The sequence below is a fragment of the Equus caballus genome, chromosome 13, assembly GCF_041296265.1.
Source record: "Equus caballus isolate H_3958 breed thoroughbred chromosome 13, TB-T2T, whole genome shotgun sequence".
Classification (NCBI taxonomy): Eukaryota; Metazoa; Chordata; class Mammalia; order Perissodactyla; family Equidae; genus Equus; species Equus caballus.
In genome coordinates, this window is record NC_091696.1 from 37,160,340 (window position 1) to 37,172,847 (window position 12,508).

Sequence of the window (12,508 nt, forward strand, 5' to 3'; positions counted from 1 at the left end):
TATTTAGATATTTAATTTCTTCCAGAGATATTTTGTATCTTTCAGTGTACAGTGTTAAATTTATTCCTAAATATATTATTATTTTGGATACTACATGTAATTGTCGTTGTGGATTTAAATTTTCCTAACAGCTGGTAATGTCAAGCACCTTTTCATGTGCTTATTTGCTATTCGTGTCTCTTCTCTAGTGAAATATTCGTTCATTTCTTTTGTCCACTTTATAATTGGTCTGTTCATCTTTTTGGATTTTTTTTTGGGTGAAGTTCACACAACATAAAATTAACCATTTTGAAGTGTACATTTCAGTGGCATTGAGCACATTCACAATGTTGTGAAACCATCACCACTATCTTGATCTAAGACGTTTTCGTTAATCTCAAAAGTTCCCATTAAACAGTCATTCCTTATTGCCCCCTTCCACCAGCCCCTGGCAACCACTAATCTATTTCTGTCTCTATGGATTTACTTATATATTGTATATAAATGGAATAATACAATATATGACTTTTTGTGTCTGCCTTCTTTCACATAGCATAATGTTTTCAAGGTTCATTTGTCTTTAGCATGCATCAGCACTTCATTTCTTTTTAATGTCTAAATAATATTCCATTGTATGAGTATACCACATTTTAAAAATCTATTCATCTGTCGGTGAGCATTTGTATTGTTTCCAAATTTTTGGCAATTGTAGCCATGCTGTGAACATTTGTGTACCAGTATTTCTGTGAATATCCATTCTCACTTCTTCTGAGTGTATACATGGGAGTGGAATTGAAGAATCGTATGGTCATTCTGTGATTAACTTTTGGAGGAACCACCAAATTAGTTTTCACAGTGGCCACACCATTTTACATTCCAACGAGCAATGTAGGAAGGTTCCAATTTCTCCATATCTTTGCCAACACTTGTTATTTTCTAATTTTTCTTTAAATTATAGTCATCATGGTGGGTATGAAGTGGTATCTTATGGTTTTGAATTGCATTTTTTAATGACTCATGTTCTTGAGCATATTTTCATATGCTTGTTTGCTATTTGTGTATCTTCTTTGGAGAAATGTCTGTGCAAGTCCTTTGCCCATTTTTAAATTGGGTATTTTTTAATTCATTTATATTTTTATTATTAGATTGTAAGAGTTCTTTATATATTCTAGATACAAGTCTCTTATCAGATATATGATTTGAAAGTATTTTCTCCCGTTCTGTAGATTGTCTTTTCACTTTCTTGATGGTATCCTTTGATGCCCAGAAGTTTTTAATATTGATGAAGTCAGATTTTTCTGTTTTTCTTTTGTTGCTTCTGCTTTGGGTGTCATATCTAAGAAAGCATTGTCAAATCCAGGGTGACAAAGATTTACTGCATGTTTTCTTTTAGGAATTTTATAGTTTTAATTCTTAAATTTTTGTCTTTGATCCATTTTGAATTAATCTTTATATATGGTGTGAGGTAGGTGTACAACTTCATTCTTTCTTTTTTTTTTCTTTGGTGAGGAAGATTGTCCCTGAGCTAACATCTGTGCCAATAATTCTTTTTATTTTTTGTATGTGGGATGCCACCACCACGTGGCTTGATGAGCAGTGTCTGTACCCATGAACCCCAGGCCACCAAAGTGGAGTGCACGAACTTAGCCACTACACCACTAGGCCAGTCCCTCAGCTTCACTCTTTGAATGTGTATATCCAATTGTCCCAGCACCATTTGTTGAAAAGACTATTCTTTCCCTCATCGAATTGTCTTGGTGCCCATGTCAAAATCTATTGACCATAGGTGTACGGATTTATTTCTGGACTCTTAATTCTGTTCCATTGACCTACATATTTGTTCATACATCAGTACCGTACTGTTTTGAGTACTGGAATATAGGGGTCTTAAATACATATCGCTAAGTGATCGAAGCCAGTCCAAAAAGGGTATATATTTTATGATACCAGCTATATGACTTTCTGGAAAAGGCGAAACTGTAGAGACAGTAAAAACATCAGTGGTTTCCAAGGGTTCTGGGGGAGGGCTATGAATAGGTGGAGCACAGGGCATTTTTAGGGTGGTGAAACTATTCTGTGTGATACTGTAATAGTGAATACATGACATTTTATATTTGCCAAAATCCATCGAACTGTGCAACACAAAAGATAAACCCTAATGTAAACTATAGACTTTAGTTAATAATAGTGTTTCAATATTGGTTATTTGATTCTAACAAATGTACCACACTAATGCAAAATATTAAATAGGAGAATCTATGTGTGGAGGTGAGCAGGGGAGAAAAGGTATATATGTATTTAAGTTTATTTCTAAGTATTTATTTTATATCATTCACTTTGTTACACTTGTTAATTCTAATATCTTTAGAATTTTTTGTTTTCTACATTTATAGTAATATCATATTTAAATAGTACATTTTAAAATGATCCGTTTGAGTCCTCATAACATTGGTTTTGCTCTGCATTACTATACTGACTAGAACTTTTAATACCTAATTGAGTAGAAGTTATGACAATGGGCTTTGTCTTATTCCTGATATTATATTTCCAGCCTTTTACCATTAAAAACAAACAACAGCAGCAGGGAGCCTACCACCTAGTTGTTCCTTGAGTCTCAAGTTTCTTAGCCAGCCTGACTTCTTTTCTCCATCTTTTAGTGTCTTCTGATAGCTTAACTGATGTATTTTTCCAGGTTTATTAGTTTTAATTAGTGATAAGAATAGGGTGGAATGTATCTATTCATCTTGTCCAGAATGAGAAGTCCTGAGTCTTTTTTCTTTTAACTGCTCATTCTGTCACTTACTAAGAGGCATCTTATTTTCTCTCACTATGGGGACTTCTGGGTTTGGCCATGAAAGAATAGCTTGTACAGTGTTGTAGCCTGGTTCATCTAGAAGCACACCCTGAGATAGTACTCTGAGTGCAAATGGTTTATTTGGGAATTGATCATTAGAAGTTAGAAGTGAACTAAAAAATCTGTATACAGATTATCCTCATATTTTTGGCTCATTTGTAAGCTGAATATAAGCAGAGTAAGGGTCTAAGATACCAACAGAACATAACAGACGGGAGAATAAAGTGCTAAGCAGAGATATAATTGTTCTTATGGTGCTCGGGAACTAGAGATTGGAGTTCAAGCCCTATCCCAGGGTGGAGGGAGACACTCCATATTTTCATTTGGAATTCCAAATGTGAGTGAGTCAGGTTAGGGGCACTAGCATCTCTAGATTAAGCATCAGATAACCCTAATCCAATAAGGATTTGAGGTGATTGAAGGATGATCTATTTCTGGTACACCTGGCCTTTAGATGTAGCCTTTCAGGGCCCTAAGTAAAAGCATGAGGAACTAATCGTGGCTTCTTTCCTGTAGCACGTCTCAAACTCACTTTATCTCCCTAAACCCTTGACACTGTCAAAAGCTCTGCTCAATTTCTCAGCCTCTGAACCACACTTGAGATTTTACAAATACTTCAAGATGAAAATTAACACCAAATTCTAGACTCACCTCTCTGAACCTGTCTTCTTATCTTGATTTTGGCCCTATAAATTGTCCTTGCCTGGTAGTTCTCTGATACTTTAAAACATACTTAAAAAATAATTTGTCTAGATTTTCTTTGGTCATTGAAGGAGTTGGTCTGAAATAATGCAGATACATAGCACCCTGATCCAGGTGCTTCTCTATAACATTGACTTTATTGTCTGTTTTTTAAATATATTATTTTATAAAGTATCATAAATAAGTATTTGAAGTATCATAAATAGTACTGGAAAGATATATAAAACCACTAGCAAATTTTTCAGTTTTCATCTACCCAAATTCCCAAATAAATGGAAACAGTGTAGGTATATTCACATGATGTGATTAGTGGTGGTGTACATCTAGAGTTTGTTAGGTTGAGTGGTCATAAGTAAATATGAGAAAGGAAGTTTTTATAAACATAAGAATAAGTCCTTTAAATGTCTGTAATCATTGCATAAGAAGGAGTTTAAATTCCAGAAAAGTTTCTTCCTCATACTTTTCATTCATTCATTTATTCATTCAGGCAAAAATATTTATTGAGCACCTACTCTGTATTGAGCACTGTGCTAGATGCTGGTGATACAGTGGTGAATAAGACAGATAATTTTCCTTTTTTTTTTTATAGAACTTACATTTAAGAGCTCTTTTAGTAGTTAAATGAGAGTATTTCTATTTCAAGCTTTTATAGTTTATGTAAACTGACTCTATATTTTCCTTCTTACTTTTCAGCTGCTTTGGCTGTTTCTATTGGAGGTTTCCTCTATTTTCTCGCCTTCTTTCCATTTGTAATCATCACTATCTTCTATGAACGGATGAGCCTCACGGATAAGCTGGCTTCCTGTCTCAGCTCAAACATTGCAATGGCTATGGGGCTTGATATAATATGCAAGTTGGAAATAAAGAGTGAGTCTTTCCTTTGTAAAACTGATTTGATTTCCAGGAAGAAAAAGCAGGTGATCTGAGGTTGGCGATGGAGTGGGTGGGACCGTGGGTAAGGGGTGATTTTAGTGTTTCTTAAATATTTTTCCTAGATTGTAGTTTTTTTATCATAAAAAATGATATCTGTGTACTATATATGTATATGCTTTATACGCACATATTTGCAAATTTTTATTTATTTCCACTTCTTCATGTATATAAGTGGTCACACCTTAATTTTGCCACTTAGAGGATGTTGGCCATGCTTAGTTTTTGATTGTCATGGCTAGTGGAGGAGTGCTACTGATATCCAGTAGTAGCAGTCAGAGAGTATAGGACAGCCCCTCGGCATTTCCCAGCCCCTAGAACCCACTAGTATGACTTTTGTCTCTATGGATTTGCTTCTTCTGGACAATTCATATAAATGGAATCATACAATATATGGCTTTTTATGTCTTCCTTCTTTCACTTATATAATGTTTTTAAAGTTTTTCCCTGTCTTAGCATGTATCAGTACTTTATTTTTATGAATGAATGATATTCCATTGTATGGACATACCACATTTTGTTTATCCATTCATCAGTTGATGGACACCTGGGTTGTTTCCACTTTTTAGGTAATCTGAATAATTTTTCTATGAACATTCATGTAAAAGTATCTGTTGTCAATTTTCTTGGTTATATATCTTGGAGTGGAATTACAGAGTCATATGGAAACTCTGTGCTTAACCATTTGAGAAACTACCAGACTGATTCCACAGTACCCGAGCTATTTGACATTCCCATCAGGATTCCAGTTGCTCCAGATCCTCACCAATACTTCTTATTTTCCTTTTATTTTTTTAAAAACATTATTCTCATCCTAGTGGGTATGAAGTGGTATCCCATTGTGGCTTTGGTTTGTATTTCCCTAATGACAATGACATTGAGCATCTTTTCATGTGTTTTTTTAGACATTTATACAACTTCTTTGGAGAAATACCTATCAAAGTTCTTTGCCTATTTTTTTTAAAGATTTAATTTTTTTCCTTTTTCTCCCCAAAGCCCCCTGGTACATAGTTGTATATTCTTCGTTGTGGGTCCTTCTAGTTGTGGCATGTGGGACACTGCCTCAGCGTGGTTTGATGAGCAGTGCCATGTCTGCGCCCAGGATTCGAACCAACGAAACACTGGGCCACCTGCAGCAGAGTGCGCAAACTTAACCACTCAGCCACAGGGCCAGCCCCAACTTTGCCTATTTTTCAATTGAGTTGTTTGTTCTTTGTTCTTAAGTTGCAAAAGTTCTTTATATATTCTATATACAAGCCCTTTATTAGATATATGATATTTTATCCCATTCTATATGTTGTGTCTTTACTTTCTTGATAATGCCCTTTCATGCACAAAGGTTTTTAATTTTAATCACATCCAATTTATCTATTTTTTTTTTTTTAAAGATTGGCACCTGGGCTAACAACTGTTGCCAATCTTTTTTTTTTTTTCTGCTTTATTTCCCAACCACCCCCCCCACCCCCCCCCACCCCCCGCCCCGGTACAGAGTTGTATATCTTAGTTGCAGGTCCTTCTAGTTGTGGGATGTGGGACGCCACCTCAATGTGGCCTGACGAGCAGTGCCATGTCCACGCCCAGGATCTGAACCCTGGGCCGCTGCAGCAGAGTGCATGAACTTAACCGCTTGGCCACGGAGCCGGCCCCTATCTATTTTTTTATTGCTTGTGTTTTGGTGCCATATATTTGCCAAATCCAAAGTCATGAAGATTTACCCCCATGTTTTTTCAAAGATTTAAAAAAATAGTTTTAGCTATTATGTTTAGGTTTTTGATCCATTTTAAGCTAATTTTTGTCATGTTGTAAGATAAGAGTCTAACTTTATTCTTTTACATGTAGATAGCAGTTTCTCAACATCACCTGTGGAAAAGAGTCTTCTTTTCCAATTTAATTTTCTTGGAATCCTTGTCAAAGGTCAATTAACCATTACTCATAGTTGTCTTACATTGATATACATATCTATCCTTTGCCAGTACCACACAGTTTGATTACTGTAGCTTGGTAATTTTGAAATTCAGAAGTGTGCGTCTTCCAATTTAGTTTTTCTTTTATCAAGATTGTTTTGGCTATCCTAGGTCTCTTACCATTCCATATAAATTTTGTGGTTCACCTTTTCCATTTCTGCTAAAAGGGCTGTTGAGATTTTAATATGCATTATAATGAATCTGTAGATTGCTTTGGGTACTGTTACATCTTAACAATATAGTGTTGTTTTATTTTTTTTTGTTTTGAGGAAGATAAGCCCTGAGCTAACATCTGCCACCAATCCTCCTCTACTTTATACTTGGGACACCTGCCACAGCATGGCTGGCCAAGCTGCGCCATGTCCGCACCCGGGATCCAAACTGGCGAACCCCGGGCCGCCAAAGCGGAACGTGAGAACTTAACCACTGTGCCACTGGGCTGGCCCCTTAACAATATAATCTTCTAATCTGTGAACACAGGATGCTTTCCCACTTGTCTAGGTCCTCTTTAATCTCTTGCCGCAGTGTTTTGTAATAGTCAGTATACTAGTCTTGCACCTCTTGTTTAAATTTATTCATAAGCATTTGATGCTATTGTAAATGAAATTTTCTTAATTTCCTTTTTGTTCATTACTAGTATATAAATATACTACTGATTATTGTATGTTGACCTTGTATCCTGCAACTTTTCCGAATTCATTTGTTAAGTCTAACACTATTTCGTGTGGAATCTTTCGGATTTTCCATACATAGGATCATGTCATCTGTGAGTAAAGATAGTTTTACTTCTTCGTATCCAATCTGGTTGCCTTTTATTTCTTTATCTTGCCTAATTTCCATCAATATAACTGCAAGTATGATGTTGAATAGAAGTGGGAGAGTGGACATGCTTATCTTGTTCCTGATCTTTGGAGGAAAACTTTCTGTCTTTCACCATTGAGTATGATTTTAGCTGTTGGTTTTTCGTAGATGATCTTTCATAGATTTCCTTTATCCAATTAAGAAAATACCCTCTATTTCAATTTTGTTGAGAGTTTTCCTTATTATTATGATGATGAAAGGGTGTTGGATATTGTCAAATACTCTTTCTGCGTCAGTTGAAATGACCATGCTACTTTTTTCATTCTATTTTTTTCCAGCTTTGTTGCAGTATGATTCACAAAAAATGTATATATTTAGGTTGTACAATGTGATTTTTTAAAAGGTGTACAATGATACGATATGATGATTTAATATGCATATGTATTGTGAAGTGATTATCACAATCAAGTTAATTAATACATCTATCATCTTACATAGTTACCTTTTTTATGATGAGAACAGTTAAGATCTACTTTCTTAGCAAATTTCAAGTATACAATAAATTATTATTAACTGTAATCACCATGTTTTAAATTAGATCTGCAGAATTTATTCATCTTATACCTGAAAATTTGTACCCTTTGGCCAACAGCTCTCCCCCCAACCCCCAGCCCCTGGCAACCACCATTTTACTCTCTGGTTTTATGAGTTCAACTTTTTTAGATAAAACATATAAGTGAGATCACACAGTACTTGTCTTTCTGTGTCTGACTTATTTCACTTAGCATAATGCCCTTCAAGTTCATCCACGTTGTTGTAAATGGCCAGATTTCCTTCTTTTTTATGGCTGGATAATATTTCATTGTGAATGTGATATATATATATTTGTTTTTTCTTTATCCATTCATCTATGAATGTACACTTAGATTGTTTCTGTATCTTGGCTATTGTGAATAATGCTGCAGGGAGCATGGGAGTGCAGGTATCTCTTCAAAATCCTGTTTCCATTTCTTTTGGATATGTATCCAGGAGTGGGACTGCTGGATCTTATGTTCTAAAAATTTGAGGAACCTCCATAATGTTTTCCATAGTGGCTATACCCATTCATGTCCCCACTAACAGTGTACCAGGGTCAAGGAAAGAATAGGTAGGAGGGGGATGTTATTTTAATATATATAGTAAAATGGGACTAAAATGGAAAGTTTGTCTACATTAAAGTAAGTTAGAGTTCAATTCCTGTATCTTGATATAATTAAATCATGTAAGCAGGAACGAATAGTTCTATATACATTTTCATTGTTTTACTTGGGGCTCATTCTAAATGCAAGCGTACATAGTGTAGGAATACACAGAGACTGCTTCTCTGGTGGTGTTACCATAAAGGAGCTCATCAAGTAGTTACCACCAATAAAATAGTCAAAAGCTGCCTTGAAATTTAGCATTGTAGGTGTTTTCAAGGAAATCATTATATAATGTTTCTTTTGTCTTTGACTATGTGTTTAACTCTCACATTCAAAGGAGTTCATAGGGGCTGGCCTGGTGGCATAGTGGTTAAGTTCGTGTGCTCTGCTTGGGTGGCCCAGGTTCACTATCTTGGATCCCAGGCACAGACCTGTGCACCACTTATCAAGCCATGCAGTGGCAAGCGTCCCACATATAAAATAGAGGAAGATGGGCATGCGTGTTAGCTCATGGCCAATCTTCCTCGAGCAAAAAGAGGAGGATTGGTGGCAGATGTTAGCTCAGGGCTAATCTTCCTCAAAAAAAAAAAAGGAGTTAATATATCATACAAAAATGCAAAAACCCCAAACCACCCTATAACACACAGATCTAACAAAAGATATGTGGTGAGAGATTCCATAAAAATGTTTGAAGATACATTTACTTTCATTCTATTTTTAGTACCTAAAATGTTTTGAGAGGCCATTGTTCAACGTATACTCTTAAGATAAACCATTGTATAGTACTAATAAGAAATCCTATATTAAGGTGAATTCAAATTGGATTTCATAAATTAGCAACTTAAGTGCTTTGACAAAGTTACAGAAAATGCATCTTATTATTTTCCATTTTCATAAAACATACTTCTTTACAGTTTATACCTTTTGAAAATTAAAAGCAGTCAAATATTTAAGCAATATGTACATTAAAATATTTGGTGGCAGTTTGTATTTTAAAAGAAACAGCTCCCTTATAATTTGCCTCAGGCTCTGGTGGAAATGCTGCAGCGTTTCTAGCTAATAATAAAAATAGCATTACTAGTTAATAATAAAAACCAAGAGAAGCACATTCAAAATACTGATTTACTTTGGTGGCAAATGGTTGTTCTTTGAAGACTAATGAAGGTAGATATGATCCATTAAGGTCAAGTGGGCTATTTCAAGTACTTGATAGTTTACATAAAATTTTAAAATATATTTTTTAAAGAAGTAAGCATCTATCTCCACTGATAGCAGTGCAATACCTAGTTTATGATAACTTGAAACAAAATAAATACCCAGAAGGGAAAAAGGCTGTATTTTAATTTTATCTAAATTTATTTTCAGGCAATAGTCTAGTAACATTTTCCTCTCAATACAATAATCCCTCCCTATAAGGCAGTTGCTGGGAGCCAGACAGTTTAGGCAATGAGGGAGTTAAGTTAGACAGTAATTGCTTGCATTTTAAATACACAGTAACTTTTTGCTTCCCGCTTAGTGTGCTAATAGTTGTGTCTAAAAAAATAGACAATTCTTAAAAAGATCCCATTTCTGATTTCTTTATTATCTGTAACCTTTGGAAACTAATCACATGAAACTATAAAATTAGCAAATATCTTGAAATCTGTATATAAAACATAAATTACCCTAATTTCAAACTGTCATGTATTAGTGTAGCTCAACCTTTAAAAAAATGGCTCCAAAGACAGTCTTATACCATTTTTTTTAAAAAAAGGAAACTGTTCCTTTTAATTTTATGCCCACCTCCCACCCTGATTTCAAAACAGGTCATTTAATTGTCTTGGTCATGGACCATTTCCAAGATGAGATTTTATATTTCACTCCCATAGCTCCTGGTTACCAGAAAACCTATGCTTTCCTTTATGGAAGGGGTTTAATCCTAGTTATGTTGGTGTATCCCTTCTAATATTTTTCATCCTCATCTTTGCTTCAGGAGGCATTTCCTCTGGTTCTCTATCTAAAAGCTGCTGCCACTGAAAGAGTTTTTGGAGCGAGGGTCAGAACAGCTTCTTTAGTTTGGGCGTACTTGATCCAAGTTTAATGAATATGGCTCATGCTTGCTTTCTTTGTTGTCTGACTACCGAGTCCAAACATGGAGATCTGTATAGGTTTTGTTGGGAGGTCTGCGGCTGCTTCTTCAGCTGATCACTTCTCTGCACTGTGACTGGAACTTACCCCATTATCGCTCCAGAGGCTCTAACTAGCTGTGGCTTCTCAGGTTTCTCTCTTACCTTCCCATCCATAATTTTCTCCATCATAGTCTCCTCTGCAGCCACAGCAAAGACTCTAGCATTTCTTTTTCATCCTTTCTTAAAATTTCCATCTCTCTGCTTATATTTTCCTTCTGTTCATGCATGTTGTGTACTAATAATACCCTCAAGCTTCCAAAATTTCATGCCAGCCAGCTATGACAACCAAAAGACTCAAGTATCTCTCTTTCTGCAGTAGAGCCATTATCATATTAATCATAGTTTTAAAAAATTCCTCGTCTGATAATTCCAACATCTTTTCCCTATCAGACTGATTCTGATGGTGCTTGTTTGATCTCTTCAAACTATGTTCTTTGCCTTTTAGTATGCCTTGTAATTTTTTGTTAAAAGGTGGACATGAGGTATTGAGTAAAAGGAACTGTAGTAAATAGGTCTTTAGTCCTGAAGAGGTAAGGTGTAGCTGGGAGGGGAAGCATGCCTAGTCCTATGATTAGGAATCAGTCGTTTAGTGAGCTTGTGCCCCTGGACTATGAACTTCATCAGTGCTTCTCAGTTTTTTCTCCACTTAGATGGGAGAGGATGGCTAGAGGAGGCTGGAGTTGGGTATTTCCCTCCTCCTAGGTAGGTTAGGCTCTGGTAAAATAGTTTCTCATGAGGGCAGACCTGGTTAAGAACAACATGCTCTGGCACGTTTCAAAATGGTTCCTATTTCTTTTCCCCTCCTGGAAGCATGAGGGGATTTTTCTCTGACATTCACTGTGAAGAACTGGCAGGGCTCCTGGAAGTAAAACTCATAAAAGTGTGGGGGAATCCCCTGTGACTTGATCCCCTGGAGTTTTTAACTCTCATACTTGTCCACACTGGGCCCCAGCAATTTGTCAGTTACTGTTCATGTTTTTCTACCCCAGTACTGGTTCCCTTGGCGGTTTCTGCTCAGCGTTTCTGTTCCACTAAATTGTGATTCTCTGTACCTGCCTATGTATCTCTACAATTTTGGGGCAGTGGCTTGGCTTGACCTGTGACCTCACTTCTCTGATGGATCTGAGAAGAGTTTGTTGATTTTTTAGTTTACCTTTTTACTCCTTGTTAGGATAGAGTGGTGACTTCTAAGCTCCTTACATGTCAGCCCAGAAACTGGAAGCCAATCCTTATTTTTTATACTGATGAATATATTTCCAAATTTATATATCTTGCTGGTTAGTTCGATGGAGATTAACATGAAAGAGAATGGAGGAATAGGGCCACCATCTCAACCAATAGATCTGCTTGTTGCTTTAAGGCTTATTTTATGGACTTTTGATGATTGTTTATTTTTGTTTCAGTCACTGCTAACTTTTAGTTGGGTTTGGCTGTAGGACGAGGCACCCTACATCATTATGTACTTCATTCTCCTCTTGGAAAACCTAAATTTTAAAGTACCAGCAAATAGCAAATAGACAGTAACTGTCCCAGAGAATACAAATACATTTTTTTCTTCATTGTTTAATTATGAAGCAGCGAGGTGACTTTGTTCTAATCACAGTTGTATACCTGAAGTAACTATCTCCTATTATGTTTCAGAATATGGTGCTCAGTGGAATAACTTCTTGTTACCAGCGAACCCGGGTGATAATTTTGCGTTGGCCCATGTTATGGGAATGCTTTTGTTTGATGCTTTCTGGTATGGCCTTTTGGCCTGGTATATAGATGCTGTCTTTCCAGGGAAGTATGGTGTGCCCAAGCCATGGTATTTCTTTTGTCAGGTAAGTTATAATGCTTCTGCTGTAGACCAACCTCAGTTTTTATGTACTTAGTTTGTCAGAGTGAACATCATTACCTTCAACACCCTCCCTATGGTGTTCTGACCTT

The 12,508-nt window shown here is 36.0% G+C and overlaps 1 protein-coding gene across 5 annotated transcripts in view; it reads left to right on the plus strand.

The window, feature by feature from the left end:
* ABCA14 (ATP binding cassette subfamily A member 14) overlaps positions 1–12,508 on the plus strand; it is a 205,015-nt gene that overhangs the window by 71,764 nt on the left and 120,743 nt on the right. For all 5 annotated transcript variants that reach the window (XM_023616173.2, XM_070232208.1, XM_070232210.1 and 2 more), the window contains 2 exons: positions 4,229–4,402; positions 12,221–12,402. In XM_023616173.2, coding sequence (XP_023471941.2) covers positions 4,229–4,402; positions 12,221–12,402 — 356 coding nt within the window. The remainder of the gene's footprint in view (positions 1–4,228; positions 4,403–12,220; positions 12,403–12,508) is intronic.